Source organism: Dictyostelium discoideum (assembly GCF_000004695.1).
Source record: "Dictyostelium discoideum AX4 chromosome 4 chromosome, whole genome shotgun sequence".
NCBI classification, from domain to species: domain Eukaryota; phylum Evosea; class Eumycetozoa; order Dictyosteliales; family Dictyosteliaceae; genus Dictyostelium; species Dictyostelium discoideum.
Genome location: NC_007090.3, coordinates 4,105,079 through 4,121,935, shown reverse-complemented (window position 1 = coordinate 4,121,935; position 16,857 = coordinate 4,105,079). Strand labels below are relative to the sequence as shown.

Below are 16,857 nucleotides of genomic sequence, written 5' to 3'. Positions count from 1 at the left end.
TTTTTTTTTTTTTTTTTTTTTTTTTTTTTTTTTTTTTTTTTTTTTTTTTTTTTTTTTGAACTCAATTATTTTTTATTATAATTCATTATTATTATTAATTTACATAATACATATATATATAAAAAAAAAAAAAAAATGTTGATTTTATCTGTTTTTTGTGCAGTATTTTATGCCTTTCTTACAGCAATTGTTGCCAACTTTTCATTAAAAACATTAGCAATTGGTGCAACATTTGTAAAAAGTGTAAGTCATTATTATTATTATTATTATTATTATTATTATTATTATTTATTATTATTATTTTTATTATTTTTATTATTTTTATTATTTTTATTATAATTACTAATAATTATTTTTAATATTAAAATTTTTAATATAAATTTAAATTAATTATTTTAGCACCTTAAAAGTAATCCAATTCCATATGGTGATTTAGTAGCAGATTCTCTTGATTTTGGTAATATCACACCAACTGTGACCTTACTTTTTGCTATCCTTATTGCAGTTTTGGCTTTGAAGTGTGAATTTTCTTGTTCAACATCTGCTCCTGCTGGTCAAGCATCTGGTAGAAAAGTTAAATAAATAAACAACCAAATAAATAAATAAATAAATAAAAAAAATAATAAAAAAAAAAGTTTTTTTAAAAATTTAAATCTAAAATTAGTTTTTGGAATAATGATCATCATTATTTTTATTTTTTTATTTTTTTATTTTTTTTTATTTTTATTTTTTTTTTTGTTTTAGTTTTTTTTTTTTTTTTTTTTTTTTTGAAATGTTTTTTTTTTTTTTTTTTAATATCTTCTAAAAACTACAAATAATAATAAAAATAATAATGTCTAAAACTATAAAAAAAAAAGAAAATAAACAAGAAAAAGAATCTTCATCATCATCAAAATTAAAGCAAAGAAATATAAAAAAAGAAGATAATGATGATAATAATAATAAGAAAATCACAACTACAACTACAACAACTACAACAAAAGCACCAATTAAAACTACAGATAAAATTAAATTAAATTATCCAGTATTTTGTTGTAGTTCATCAACAAATGTAAAGAGTCCATATATTGTAACAGGTGGTGGTGGTGGTAATTCAAAAACAGGTGTTCCAAATGCAATAACATTATTAAAATGGAATTTAGAAGGATCATCCTCATCAGAGTTTCAATTAATCGATCAAATGGATACTGAAGATTGTATACCCTACGTTACATTCAATGATAGTAAAAATCAAATTGCCTACCCAGTTGGCACAATTTGCCATATTGTAGATTATAAAAACGACAAACTCGAAAAAGTTTTACAATTTGATATCAATAAAAACATTCCATCAAATGCATACCATTTGGCAATTAAAGCAACCTCATCATCACCATCATTAAATGACGTAAAATCAAATGAAGCCAATACCAATAATGAGAATGAGTCAACAACAACAACAACACCATCATCAGCATCAGCATCATCAACACCATCACTATGCTCAACAACATTAACATCATTATCAACAGAGATTAAGTTAATTAAATTTAATAAAGATGGTGATAGAATTATAATTGTTGATGATAAGAATTTAATTAAAGTTTGGAGTTTACCATCATTGAATTTCATAAAGATTATATCACCCCAACATAGTGGCGAGATCACTGATATCGATATTCACCCTGCATCAAGCCATATATTGACAACGTCACGTGATTGCTCGGCAAAGATAATCAATTTATTGAATGGTAAAATCGAATTCACTCTATTACATAAACAAAAACCTAAATTGGTTTTCCGTGGTTGTAAATTCACTTCGGATGGGTTGTATTGTTATACCGCTCAGTCGATTCCCAAAGGTAAGAATTCAATTGGTTGTACGGTTTTATCTAAATGGAATTTCACAACTGGTAAAGAGGAGTCATTCAAAGAGGTCGACATCTACCATAACACCTGTTTCGCCCTATCATCCGATAATAAAACCATAGTAATCGTAACTGCCGATGCCAAAATCACTGCCTACAACTCTGAAACTTTCAAACCACTAGATAAATGGGAACCTCATGATTTCGTCGTAACCGGTGCTTGTTTCTCTCCTGATAACTCTACCATCTTCTCCTCCTCTGCTGATTATAATTGTAAATCTCATAGAATTGGATTTGGTAGTAAATCAAATTCAACAAAATGTAAGTTTAATAAATATAAATATATATATATCTTTTTTCCAAGATTTATTAATTTTTTTTTTTTTTTTATATCTATACATAGTAATTAAGGCGTTATTCATTTTGGCAATAATTGTTTTAATTTTATCATTAATTTTTGCTCAAATCAATAAATAATTTTATTAAAGGATAAATAAAAAAAAAAAATAATAAAAAAAAAAAAAGAAAAGAAATACCCCCCTCAAAATAATTATAAATCTCATAGATTAATTTTAAAATAAAAAATTATATCTCAATTAAATTTTTTATACTTGTAAATTATTAATCTTTTATTATATTTTATTTTTTTTATTTTATTTTATTTTTTTTTTTTTATATACAAATTTGTATTTTGGCAATTTTTTTTTTTTTATGGTTTGTTGCCTTAATTCAAATTAATTATAAGAATTTTATAATTCGATTATAATAATTATTTTTTTTTAATTATTATGGTGATAATGATTTTCCTTTTATGTAAATTATTAATAATTATGTGTTGTGTGTTTGTATGTTTGTGTGTATGTGTTTGTTTTTATAACGAGGGTATGTGGTTTTTGGGGTGAGGGGCATAAACTCAAATATCTCTTTGTGATTGCAAGAGATTTTTTTAAAATTTTATTTTATTTTTTTTTTTTTTTTTTTTTTTTTTATTTTTTTTTTTTTTTTTTATTTTTTAATTTTAATAATAACAAAGGTTTTTTTTTTTTTTTTTTTTTAATTTTATAATTTTAAAAAAAAAAAAATTTTTTTTTTTTTTTTTTTTTAAAACCTAAATTTTTTTTTAAAAAAAAAAAAAAAAAAAACCCCCTTTTAAAATTTTTTTTCCCCCAAAAATTTCAAAAAAAAAAATTTTTTTAAAACCGGGAAAAAAATTTTTTTTTTGGCCCAAACCCTTGGTTTTTTTAAAAAAAAAAAATTTTTTTTTAGTTTTTAAAAAAAAAATTTTTTTTTTTTTTTCCGGGGGGGAATTTCATCAAGTATTTTGTGTTTTAGAAAAAAAAAAAAAAAAAAAAAAAAAAAAAAAAAAAAAAAAAAAAAAAAATTTTTTTTTTTTTTTAAATAAAAATTTAAATTATATATATTTATATATATATTTATTTTTTATTAATGTAATATATCAAAAAAAAAATAAAAAATTTAATAAAAAAAAAAAATAATAATAAAAATTAATTAACGAAATTGTTCAAACTACTGATTTTAGTAGCAATCAAATAAAAAAAAAAAAAAATTTTAAAATAATAAAAAATTATAAATAAAAATATAATTATAAAAAAAAAAAAAATAAAAATAAAAATAAAATATAAAAAATAAAAATAAAAAATAAAAAATAAAATTATTTGTAATATTATTAAATTTAATCAAACTCATAGGTACACAACCACAAAAATAAAAATAAAAATAAAAAAATAAAAACTATTAAAAAAAAGAAAAAAAAAAAAAAAAAATCTAGTTTTAAATGGAAAATAAAAATAATTTTGCGGTAAGTGCTCTCCAAAAAAATTTTTTTTTTTTTTTTTTTTTTTATGGTTTTTTTTATTTTTTTTTCCTGCGAAATAAAATTTTTTTTTTTTTTTTTTTTTTTTTATTTTTAAAAAAAATATTTTATATTTTATATTTTATCAAAATTTGATTTATTAATTTATAAATCATGTTTGATTATAACCAGTTAAATAAATTGAAAGATAAAATTCAATCAAGTGATGGACTTCAAATTAAAGATAGAACTTATTTATATAAAACATACAGATCAGTTTTTGTTGGTTATGAATGCGTTGATTGGATTTTTGGAAATTGTCCAGATATAAAAACAAGAGAAGATGCAATTAAATTAGGTCAAACTTTATTTGATGCAGTAAGTATAAATCTTTTTTTTTTTTTTTTTTAAAAAAATAAAAAAAAAAAAAAAAAAAAAAAAAAAAAAAAAAAATTATTAACACAAGATTTATTCAAAAACCATTTTTTATATTTTTTCAAAAAAATTACCACTAGGGTATTATTTGTAATGTTACATCTGGTGCAGATCCAATATTTAAAGATGATTATATATTTTATCAATTTGATAATAATAAAAATAATAATAATATAAATAATAATAATAATAATGCAACATCAACAGCAACAACAGCAACAGCACCTATAACCCCAGTATCTACTAAAATTGGTAGTATTGGTAAATCAAGCAGTAAATCATCAACTGCTGTTGATAAAATGAATAATAATAATAATAATAATAATAATAATAATAATAATAATAATAATAATAATAATAATAATAGTAATAATAGTAATAGTAATAATAATAGTAGTAGACGTACATCATCAGTACCTCCACCAGTATTAGTAACAGCATCATTATCGTCATCAACATCATCATCATCATCGTCAACAACATCAACATCATCATCATTAGCATCAACAAATACAAATTCAAATTCAACATATAATAGTAATAGTTTTAATAAAAAACATCATAGATATAGTATAAATGAATTATCAAAAGTAGTATTAGAAGATTTAAATACAGTGACATTAGTTAAAGATGAATTAATTCAATTGAGTCAAGAATTAATGAATGGAGATAAAGGTTTAAAATTACAAAAAAAGAAAAAAGGAGCAGCTGGTACAACAATTTCTTGTTTTTCAGGTTCACAATTAATTGATTGGCTAGTAAAGAAATTAGAAGTCACAAGAAAAGAATCAATTCAAATAGCTTCTGCATTAATGCATTTAAATATTTTCATTGAAGTTGGTACAATCTTTAATTCTTCAAATAATAATAATAATAATAATAATGGTGGTGGTGGTGTTATGTCTTCAACACTTTCAACTACAATACCTTCTTCAATATCATTACAACAGTTAAGTAATCAATCACAATCAAATAGTAATAGTAGTAGTAGTAGTAGCATTTTAAATTTAAGTTTTACAGCACCAATATCAATATCATCAACAACAGCAACAATGTCATCATCATTATCATTATCAACAACAGCAGCAACAACAACAACAACAACAACATCATCATCATTATTAAATAATAGTAGTAGTGGTAGTGGATTTTTAGTACCAACATTACCAGCATCAGTTTTAAATAGTAGTAGTAATAGTAATAATCAATTATATTCATCATCACCATTATCATTATCAACATCATCTATACCAGCATTTGATAATAGAATTGTTGAAGATTGTGGTAATGTTTTTTATGAATTTTTAACAAAACCAGAAGCAATTATTAATCATGTTGCAATGAGGAGATTGGATGATTTATGTTTAACTCATAAATGTATTTCAATTATACCGACAACCATTATCAATACTAGTAAATTTTTACGTATTATTGATTTATCATTCAATCAATTATCAGAGAGTAATCAATTGGAATCAATTGCAACACTTTATAATTTAGAATCATGTAATCTATCACATAATCAACTATCGACATTACCAAGTAGTTTTTCAAGATTGGAGCTCCTAACTAAGCTAATACTATCTCATAATTGCTTTCAAGTTATACCAAATGTAGTCTTTCAATTATCAAATTTAGAAGAGTTATCATTGGCTGCCAATCAGTTATCATCAATATCGGAATCGATTGGGTCTTTGAAAAGTTTAGAGAAATTGGATTTATCATTCAATAAACAGATTAATAAAATTCCAAAAGAGTTGGGATTATTGGTTAGATTGAAATCTTTGAATGTTTTAGGGTCAAATAAAATCAATGAGTTACCTTCATTCCTTTCAACGCTACCATTATTAGAACAATTGGATTTCTCTCGTGATATAATTAAATCACCACCAAAAGAAATCACATCAAAAGGGTTCACTCATATAATTGGTTATCTTAAAGATTTATTCGAAGGTACTGAAACACTTTCACATATAAAACTAATGGTGTTGGGTAGTGAAAAAACTGGTCGTTCATCATTGGTAAAAGCATTAACAAAATCTCAAACTAAATCATTATCTAGACAATCTGCTAATTTCTTAAAAAAAGTTACATCATCTGAAGTATCTTTAAATGACCCAATTGAAATAATTCAATTAAAATTAGATTTACCACCTGAACAACAAAATGGTATTATGACTTCATCAAGTAATTTAAATTTATCAACTGGTACTTTACCACCACCAACACAACTATCATCATCAACATCAGAATTAAAACCACAAAGAAAAGATTCATTTGGTTCTTCAATGACAACACCAGAAAAGAAAAGACCAACAAAAAGAAATGTAAAATTAATGATTTATGATTTTAGAATGCCATCAATTGATGTCTATTATCATACTCATCAATTCTTTTTATCAGAACGTGCATTTTATTTAGTTACTTATGATATCAATAAAGATTTATCACATAGTGGTTTGGAATTTTGGGTTGAATCAATTAAAAAGAAAGCACCAAATGCGCCAATCTATATAGTTGCAACTCATATAGATACTTTTAATCAATATGGTGGTGATATTTTAGTACCATTAAATGAAATTGATCAATATTTAACTCAACGTTCATTAGAAGTCACTGGTGTAATTGGTGTTTCTTCAACAACTTTAAGAAATATTGATTTATTAAAAAATGAAATAATTCAAACTTTATTAAATCAAAGTAATAATAATAATAATAATAATAATAATAATAATTATAATAATAATAAACAAAGTAATTCAATTTCAACAACAAATTGGTTAAATGAAAGAATACCAAGCATTTATATAACATTAGAAACTAATTTACAAGAGGAAGCAAAGAAAAGACCAATTGTAACATGGGATGAATATCAAAATATTGCAAAGTTATCAAATTTTACAACTTCATCATATGAGAAATTAGTACGTGCTACAAATACATTAAATAGATGGGGTTCAATTATTTGGTTTGAAGATTCAAAATCTTCACTTAAAGATTTCGTCATTTTAGATCCACAATGGTTTAGTGATTGTTTCTATAAATTATTATTAGCAAAACATTCATTCATTAATTCCGATGGTATTTTATTATTAAGTAATTTAAAAAATATTTGGAAACCAAATATTGTACCAGAACAATTTCATATTAAATTATTAAAACTTTTAGAAAGATATCAAATTCTTTATACTTTAAAAAATAATTCAAATTTACAACAATTACAACAACAACAACAACAACAAAAATCATTTGGAAATTTATCAAAAGAAAATAGTTTAAATTCAATGAGTTATTCAATTGAATCAAGATCATCATCTTCACCATTACCAACAGTTGTAACCTTATCAGCTGAAATTTCATCTTCACCTTCATTAAGTTTATCAAATTCTTCACAATCTGTATTTACTAATCCAAATAATAATAATAATAATAAGAGTGAACAACAACAACAACAACAACAACAACAACAACAACCACAACCAATATCAACATCACCAAAACTTTTAAGAAATTCATTAAAAAATTTAAAATCAATTGAAAATAATTCATCTTCATTAAGTAATAATAGTATTTTAAATAGTAATAGTAATAGTAGTGGTAATTTATTACAAAATGGTAGTTATATATCATTTAATCGTATAATTATACCATGTTTATTACCAAATGGTAAACCATCACATTTAGCTTCACTTTGGGACACATGGAGTGGTGAAGATGAACATCAAATTGGAAGATATTATCAATTTAGAAATATCTCAGCAAAGAATTGTTTCGAAAGGGTAATGGTTAGATTCCTCTATATGATGGAACCAATCGTTTATTGGAGTACTGGTATTCTCTTTAGAAAAACTCAAACCTATCGTGAAAACATCAAAGATAGTATGTCAAGTTGTGGCACATTGGTTGAATTTGATACAGTGACTCAACAATTACAAATCCGTGTAAGAGGCCATGAATTTGATGCATGTGCAAAACTATTTCAAATCGTTTTAGAAAATGTTGATACCATCTTAAAGGATTATCAAATTAATCAATCACAAACTTATATACCTTGCTCATGTAGTTGCGAATGTCGTGATTTACCACACCTTTTCCCAATTGATTTAATTGAAGAAACTTTTGGTAAAGGTGAATCACATACAAAATGTCCAATCACTATGAAATTGGTTTCCCTTTGTAAAATTTCACCAGATATCACTCTATCTTCAGTATCTTCAAATAAAAAAGTTTCAAAAGAGGATTTAATCTATCAAGAGGAAATTGGTGTTGGTGGTTTTAGTCGTGTTTATAAAGGTATCTATAAAAATAATACAGTTGCAATTAAACAATTCAATTTCGAAAGAATGGATTTAATCGATTCAACAAGTTTTAATAATTTAAATAGTCTTACAATTTCACCTTCAAATTCTTCATTATCAATTTCTTTATCTTCTTCAACTTCATCTTTATCACCACCAATTGTAAATAATAATAATAATAATAATAATTTAAATAATAATTTAAATAATTTAAATAATAATAATAAACTGTATATACAACAACAACAACAAACTCAACAAAATCAACAACAACAACAACAACAACAACAACAACAACAACAACAACAACAACAACAACAACAACAACAACAACAACAACAACAACAGCAACAACAACAACAACAACAAAATCAGCAACAACCAAAGATTTTACAAAGAAATTTATCAACAAGTTCATTATCAAGTAATTCATCACAAGGTGAAGATTCAATGAATCAAATTTCAAGTGGTAAATTAAATGCAATTAATGAATTTAGAAGAGAAGTTTGGTTAATGAGTGGTTTATCACATTCAAACATCGTATTGATGAAAGGATTTTGTTTTGAACCATATGCAATCGTAATGGAATATATGGATATAGGTAGTTTATCATCATTTTTGAAAAAGAAAAAAGAAGATGGTCAAGTTTTAGATTGGCAAATGTTATTAAAGATTGTCACTGATATTGCCTCTGGTATGGCGTTTTTACATAATATCACACCACCATTGGTACATCGTGATTTAAAAAGTCCAAATATTCTATTGGCTTCTCATCCAACCAATCCAAATGAAATCTCGGCAAAAGTTTCAGATTTTGGTCTATCAAGATCAATTGTTCAAAACTTCTCTTCAAAGGTTGTCGATAATCCAACTTGGCAATCACCCGAAGTATTAAAAGGAATGGAATACAATGAAAAATCCGATATCTATAGTTTTGGTATGATTCTTTGGGAGTGCTATCATTTAGAGTTACCTTTTGATGAGTTCGATTTTAAATTTATGAGCACTCTCGAAGATAATATCTTATCAGGTTTAAGACCATCAATCAATCAAAATTGTAATAGAATGTATTCTTCTTTAATCACTAAATGTTGGAATGCTGATCCAAATTTACGTCCATCTTTTAATTCAATTTTAAAAACTTTAAATGAAATTAAAGATTCAACAATCAATTCGAAATAATAGTAATTAAAAAACAAAAAAAAAAAAAAAACAATAAATTTAAAAAAAAAAATAACAAAAATGTATCTCATTTTTTTTTTTTTTTTTTTTACTTTCCAAGAATATTTTATTTTTAAATCTTAAAGTTAAATGATATTGTGATGATTCAGTCATCTTTATTTAATTTTTTTTTTTTTTTTTATTAGGACTTTTAGGTGTTATAAATATTTAAGGTAAGAATCGTTATACATATAATAAATAAAAAGAAAAAAAAGAAAATAATATAAATTTAGAATAAAGTAAATTTTTTATGGGGTGGGTATATGTCAATAACTGGTGGTAAATGTATGTATAACTTAAACTGTATCTAAAAGTTGTTTTTGATGGTTATTAGTTTTTTTTTTAAAAATATAAATAATATAATATTAAATAGTTTGTCCATACTTTTTTTGTTTTTTAAAATAGATTATTAATTAATTAATTAATTTTAAATTATTTTGTTAAGAAATGAATTTTAAATCTTTTTTTTTTTATATTTTTTTTTAATTTTTTTTAAAGTTGAACATATCGAGAAATAAAAAAAATAATCACTTGGAACCTGGTCGATTTATTATTGATTTATTATTGATTTTTATTTTTTTTTTATTTTTTTTGGGAAATTTCACCCATATTATTCAGACAACTACTCACAGTTAAATTTTTTTATTTTAATTTGTTTATATTTTTTTTTTTTTTGATTATGACTGTATGTGGATAATTGGACAACGCGACAGAATTTAATTTTTTTTTTTTTTTTTATTTTTTATTTTTTTTTTTTTATTTGTCACTTTTTTGCCAACCAATCATTTTTTTTTTTTTTTTTAAAAAAAACAAAAAATAAATTAAATATATTTAGATATACATTTAAAAAGAAATTACAAAAAAAAAATATATACAATGTATTATAATTTCATATTATTAGTTATAAAATATTATTCAATTGTATGGTTTTTAACATTTTTATTCAAATATGGGAAAAGAATTATTATAAGTGACAATCATTCAAATTTTTCATATAAAATTTTATTTTTTAAAATTGATTTGGTTATTTCATTAATTCCATTCATATCATTGGTATGGGTATTATTAAATAGTTATCCAAATATTTTATTATTCATTAAAATAATTTTAGAGAATAAATTCCAATTTCCAGATACACTTTGGGTTTTATTTCCAATTATTTATTGTTTATCTGGTATCCTTTTACAATATTATAGATTCAAAACCATAAAAAGAAATTCCATAAAAACCAATGTTTATAAAGAAATTAATGGTGTAGAACAATTATATTATCAAGATGTTCAATTATATTCATATGGTAGTGAATTCAATAAAATTAAATTTACAATTCTAACTTTATTATGGATTGTACTTGGGAATTTAGAAATTTCAAACTATATTAATTGTAATGAAATTAATAAATATAATAATGTTTCACCAGGTTTAATGAATTTTTGTAGTGATTATATGTATTCTACAGATGGTACTTATTTTGAAATCGTGTGTATTACATCACAACTTTTACCATATATATTTTTAATTCCATTAATGGAAATTTCAATGATTGTTTAATCAATATTAAAAAATAAAATAAAAAAAAAAAAAAAGTTAACTATAAAACTAAATTACATTTAAATTTAAAGATTAATTTTATTAAAAGTTTTTTTTTTTTTTTTTATTTTGTTTTGATTGAGAAAATAATATTATTTCCAGAATTTTTTTTAAAAAAAAAAATGTTATTATTCATCCATTTCAAATAATAAATGATATAATGCTTTATCATTCTTTGAAACCATTGAGATTGGTAAAACACCGATATAAAGGATTAATAGTTCATAACATTTCATTTTTGAAGAATGAGGGAAAGAATTTTTTAAAAGGTCAGCATAAAATGATTTTTGATTTAATCTTAATGATACGGAATGGTCCAACTTATGTTCATTATTTTCATCATCGGCAATCCAAAGTCTATAACTGTATTGAAAATCTTTATCATTCCAAATCATATAATGATTACCACGACATAACTGTTGACAGCAATAACTGTACATTGTCCAAATCTTTTTCTTTAAAAATCTAACCATACCATTTTGAGTATCTGAAATTGATTGTTCATTATTTGGATCTATATTAATATTGATACTATCGAAATTGATACCACCAACATTATTACCTTGATAATGATAGCTGTTGTTGTTGTGGTTGTTGTTGCTATTATTATAACTATCAGAACCTAAATTAAAACTCATATTCATAGGATTATTTTTATTATTTCTTTGGAATGGTATTAAATCTGGGGATATTACAGGTGCTCTTATACGATGATTAGCTCTATCTATTAAAAGGAAATGAACAATGCCAGGTATATGAAAGAATCTTGAGATTGCAATATTACTCTTTTCTTTTGCTAATAAAAAGGAACCAAATTGTATACTAATACTATTACGAACCAATTGTTTAGAGTATTCTAATTTCTCTCTCTCTTGATTAACATCTCTAACCTTATTATTATTGTTATTATTAGCATTCTTATTAATTACAATTAAAAAGATATTTTCACTAACTTCTCCACAAAATGCATAAACTGTCATTACACCATTACCAAGTCTAAGATTAATTTGTTCATATGTTGATTGTGCTGTATTATATTGATTTTCATTATTATTTTCATCATTTAAATTATTATTATTATTATTATTATTATTATTATTATTATTATTATTATTATTATTATTATTATTATTATTATTATTATTATTATTATTATTATTATTATTATTATTATTATTATTATTATTATTATTATTATTATTACTATTGTTGTTTATATTATTGGTATTATTACTACTATCATTATTATTATTATTATTATTGTTGTTGTCTTTGTTGGTATTACTATTATTTTCATTTATATTATTAATTTCATTTTTATTATCAGTATTAATATTATCGTTATTATTACTATTACTATTACTATTACTATTACTATTACTATTACTATTACTATTACTATTACTATTACTATTACTATTACTATTACTATTATTATTATTGCTATTATCATTTATATTTTTATTTGTTGATGTATTATTACGTCTTGATGATTGTTTAATTGTTGAAGATTGATCATTAGTTGCTGAAGGAGAAGAAGAAGTTGAAGAATCTTTACCAATACTATTATCCCTATCTTTAAGGGAGATATCTCTAAATGAACCAAGATCATTATCACTATATGCTAGAGATCTACGTTTTAGTATATTTGGATCGGATATTCTAACTCTACATAGAATTAATCGAATTGTACTAAAATCAGCAACACCTGTCATTGGTATATTATTATCCTCTTGGAATTTTCTAATTGCAGATTCTGTAATTGAAGTATAGATTTCTCTAGTTGAATGATTATATTCATCCAAATAACCAATTGAATATAATGAATAATTTAATAAAGAAACAGCATCACCAGTTGTTGAACTCTTTAATCCTTCTCTCAATTGTTCAATCAATAAATTATGATGTCTATTTCTTTTACTATTAATTGGCATTGATAATAATGATGATACTGATGATACTGATGAAGATATTGATGTTGTTGATGATGTTGGTGATGGTATTATTTTTGTTGCATTAGTAACTGTAGTGGAGGAAGTGGTTGTATTGGTAGTAGTAGTGGTTGTTGTTGTCATTGTTGTTGTATTAGAAGAAGTACTTGATTCTTCTAATAATTGATCTAAAAATGGACTTGATAAAAAGTATAATGGCTCATCGAAATCTTCAGGAGCTGTTTCATAATTATCCTCTTCTGGACTATTTTCATCTTGATGTGATGAAATACCTATTGTTCTATCTAATGATCCTTCAAATCTACTACTTCTTCTTACACTACCACCATGGCCTCCATTATGATTATGATTATTATTACTACTATTACTATTGATATTACTATTATTATTACTACTATTATTACTATTATTATTATTATTATTATTAATATTTTTATTATCATTATCATTACAATTATTATTATAATTTAATTCCATTGAAGGGATTTCTTCAAATGAAGAAATTTCTTGAGTTATTGGTGAGGAAGTTGATTGAGGTTGTTGTTGTTCTTCTTCATTTGATTGTGATTTAACTTTAACTTTTTCAATAGCTCTTGGGTATAATTGAATTTGAATATAAATTGATAATAAGAATATATCGAAATGGTTTAAAAGATGTTTTTCTTTTGGTTTTACATTATGAGCAGCAAGTTTAGTACCAACGAATAATAGAGCATATGATGATTCTGGTGTTGTATCCAATAGCTCTTTTAATGTCTTTTTACAGCGCTCTCTAATACCTGAATTCAATTCCAATGATTCATAAGCTTGTGCTAATACACTTTGTGATTCATCAAACATTGTATTAACAGTTGATGAAATTTGTGACATCTTTCTCTTTAATTTTCTTAATTGATTAAATTTTGATGAATTCTTTTCAGCTAATGTTGATCCTAATATCATTGAAAATAATCCATTTAATAAATATAATCTATGTCTTAATAATATTTCTGAATCATCATCATTTGATACTAAAATAAACCAAATGTTTTCATTCTTTTATTATATATTTTTTTAAAAAAATTGAAAAAGAAATAAGAGTAAGGAAAAAAAAAAAAAAAAAAAAAAAAAAAAAGTATGTTAATTTAATAATTATCCTTTTTTTTTTTTTTTTTTATCAGTTAAAAGATAAAATTTTAATAATTCCGTTTACTTACATATTGAAAAACGAATCTATGTTTATTTGCTTGAAAAAATGTTGGTTTTTCACCAATATTCATTTGAATGAAATGAATTACTGCTTTTATATTAACACCTAATGTTTCAATATCATATTCTGAATACAGGGTTTCATCTTTAATTGAATCTACAATAATTAAACATTTCATTTTTTTTTTTTTTTTTTTTTTTTTTTTTTATTATCTCTTTTTAATTGAAAGAAGATTAAAAAAATAAAAAAAATATGTTTGAAAGAATGAAAAAAAAAAAAAAGTATCTTTTTTTTTTTTTTTTTTTTATTTTAAAAAAAAGTTTTTTTTTTTTTATTTTTTTATTTATAAAAACAATTCAAATTTTATACTCAAAATAAAAAAAAAATAAAAAAATTCTTTAAGAACATTTTCATTTTTTTATTTTTTTTTTATATGAATTTAGTAAAAATAGAACACCCAAAAATACACAATGATATAAAATATAAAAAAAAAATGAATGGTAACCATTTTGTTTTTAATTAATTTTTTTATTTTTTAAACTATTTTCTAAATATTTAAATCTTTGATAAAAAGTTGGATATGGATTAAAAAATAAAGAATACCAATAATCATCAATTGAAATTGGATTATTTTCTTTTGTAATAATTTTTAAAAGTGAAGCGAATTGATTACAACCCATTATATTTTGAGAGAATAAATCAGCTTGATATTCTTGTTGTCTAATGAAATGATTTTGCAATGATTTGAAAATCGTATCCATTGGTAAATAAATAAAACTAAATAATAGTAAACCCATATACAACGATACTGTAGATAACCCGAAATCGACAAATGCCATATCATTTTGAATGAAATGATTCAACAAGTATAAAAACAAGGCAGTATTAAAAGTTGGTATAACTAAATTAGTCAATTGATCGAGTTGTTTATAATGACCGATTTCATGAGCAACCATTGATAATATCTCTTCTTTATCATATCGTTTTATTAAATTTTCATTAATAACAATATGCTTATTTAATAATGAACAATATGTATTCAAATGTTGTTGTTGATTATCATCTTGATTATTATTAATTTCAAAATTTTTATAATCCATTAATATTAATATTTTAATTTGATTTTCTTCATTATTAATTTTATCACATCCTTCACCTGTATCATTATCATTATCATTACCATTAAAATTAAAATTATTATTATTATTATTATTATTATTATTATTATTTTTATTATTATTATTATTTTTAATTTTTGAAGGTGAATTTGATTTTTTATACCAATTTTTACATAATTCTAGAATTGATTTTCTTAAAATTCCATCTGGCATTGGTATTAATTCATTTGGTAAAAAATTTGGTTTAATTAAAGATGGATATAAAATATCTATAAAAATTTCATATAATAAATAAATTATTGTACAATCTATATAATTTTATATTGACAATTTATTAATTAGTTTTTTTTTTTTTTTTTTTTTTATTTTATTTTATTTTATTTTTTTTTTTTTAATTTTATTTTATTTTTTTTTTATTTTTTATTTTTTTTAAACTTACAAACCCAACAATACCTAAAATCAATAGTTCTAATAACTGTTATTGATAATGTTACTAATGGTATATAAATTATAACTAAGAAAATAACATTTAAAGCTTTATCTTGTAGAAATAATTTAATATTCCTTGAATTAAATTCATCTGTTAAAACAAATGTTTGATAATATGAAATTGGGAAATTTAAAATTAATGATAAAAATGATTTAATTGAAAAAAAAACTATTGTTGCAACTATCTATAAAAGAATGATTTAATTGAAAAGAAAAAAAAGTATAATTAGAAATGATAAAAAAAAAAAAAAAAAATTAAAAAATTAAATTTAAAACTTACTTCATCTTTTAAAGGGTTATTATCAATAGATGATAAATTATTTGAAAAATTCCAAAGTAAAGGGTATAAATAAAGAATAAATACTAATAAACTAATAAAACTATATAATGTTGATATAAATTTAAATATTCTTTTTTTTTTTTTTTTTTTTTTTTTTATAAAATAAAATCTTTTATTAATAAATTTTCAAATTACTTTTTTTTATAAACAAAAATACAAACTTTAAATTATATTTTAATTGTTTTAAATTTAAAAATTCAGATTTATTTATTATTGAAAGATTTTTAAATTCTTTAGGTATTTTACTATTTTTAATTGTTTTTATTTGTCGAAAATTTAAATATAATAGAATAATATAATTTATAAAAACATTTATTAAACAAATATATTTCCAATTCATTTTTTTTTATTTTTTTTTGATAATTTCTTTATATTTTTTTTTTATCTTTTTTTAATACAAAACATTTTTTTGTTTTATATGAATTTAACAAAAAAAAAAAAAAAAAAATAATAAAATAAAAAAAAAAAAAATTTAAAAAAAAAAAATTAAAAAAAAAATACTAAAAAAAAAAAAAAATCCTAAAATAGAAAAAAAAAAATCGATTTTCCCAGATTTTAGAGTAAA

General features: G+C 21.7%; 6 protein-coding genes across 6 annotated transcripts; 4 read left to right on the top strand and 2 right to left on the bottom strand.

The window, feature by feature from the left end:
- Positions 1-135: 135 nt before the first annotated feature.
- Positions 136-582, top strand: DDB_G0286141 (hypothetical protein; the record flags this gene model as incomplete). Its single annotated transcript, XM_632781.1, has 2 exons — positions 136-243; positions 400-582. 2 exons carry the CDS (start codon positions 136-138, stop codon positions 580-582), a joined length of 291 nt encoding a protein of 96 aa, XP_637873.1.
- Positions 583-832: 250 nt separating this feature from the next.
- DDB_G0286167 (WD-40 repeat-containing protein) lies at positions 833-2,324 on the top strand (the record flags this gene model as incomplete). Its single annotated transcript, XM_632780.1, has 2 exons — positions 833-2,168; positions 2,251-2,324. 2 exons carry the CDS (start codon positions 833-835, stop codon positions 2,322-2,324), a joined length of 1,410 nt encoding a protein of 469 aa, XP_637872.1.
- A 1,510-nt stretch (positions 2,325-3,834) lies between these two features.
- Positions 3,835-9,575, top strand: roco8 (leucine-rich repeat-containing protein; the record flags this gene model as incomplete). The annotated part of the gene is made up of 2 exons (XM_632779.1): positions 3,835-4,038; positions 4,176-9,575. 2 exons carry the CDS (start codon positions 3,835-3,837, stop codon positions 9,573-9,575), a joined length of 5,604 nt encoding a protein of 1,867 aa, XP_637871.1.
- Positions 9,576-10,490: 915 nt separating this feature from the next.
- On the top strand, positions 10,491-11,165 carry DDB_G0286139 (hypothetical protein; the record flags this gene model as incomplete). The annotated part of the gene is made up of 1 exon (XM_632778.1): positions 10,491-11,165. One exon carries the CDS (start codon positions 10,491-10,493, stop codon positions 11,163-11,165), a length of 675 nt encoding a protein of 224 aa, XP_637870.1.
- A 167-nt stretch (positions 11,166-11,332) lies between these two features.
- DDB_G0286137 (hypothetical protein) lies at positions 11,333-14,523 on the bottom strand (the record flags this gene model as incomplete). Its single annotated transcript, XM_632777.1, has 2 exons — positions 11,333-14,191; positions 14,353-14,523. The coding sequence occupies 2 exons, from the start codon at positions 14,521-14,523 to the stop codon at positions 11,333-11,335; spliced, it is 3,030 nt and encodes a 1,009-aa protein (XP_637869.1).
- A 337-nt stretch (positions 14,524-14,860) lies between these two features.
- DDB_G0286165 (hypothetical protein) lies at positions 14,861-16,632 on the bottom strand (the record flags this gene model as incomplete). The annotated part of the gene is made up of 4 exons (XM_632776.1): positions 14,861-15,732; positions 15,903-16,137; positions 16,233-16,401; positions 16,454-16,632. 4 exons carry the CDS (start codon positions 16,630-16,632, stop codon positions 14,861-14,863), a joined length of 1,455 nt encoding a protein of 484 aa, XP_637868.1.
- Positions 16,633-16,857: the final 225 nt, after the last annotated feature.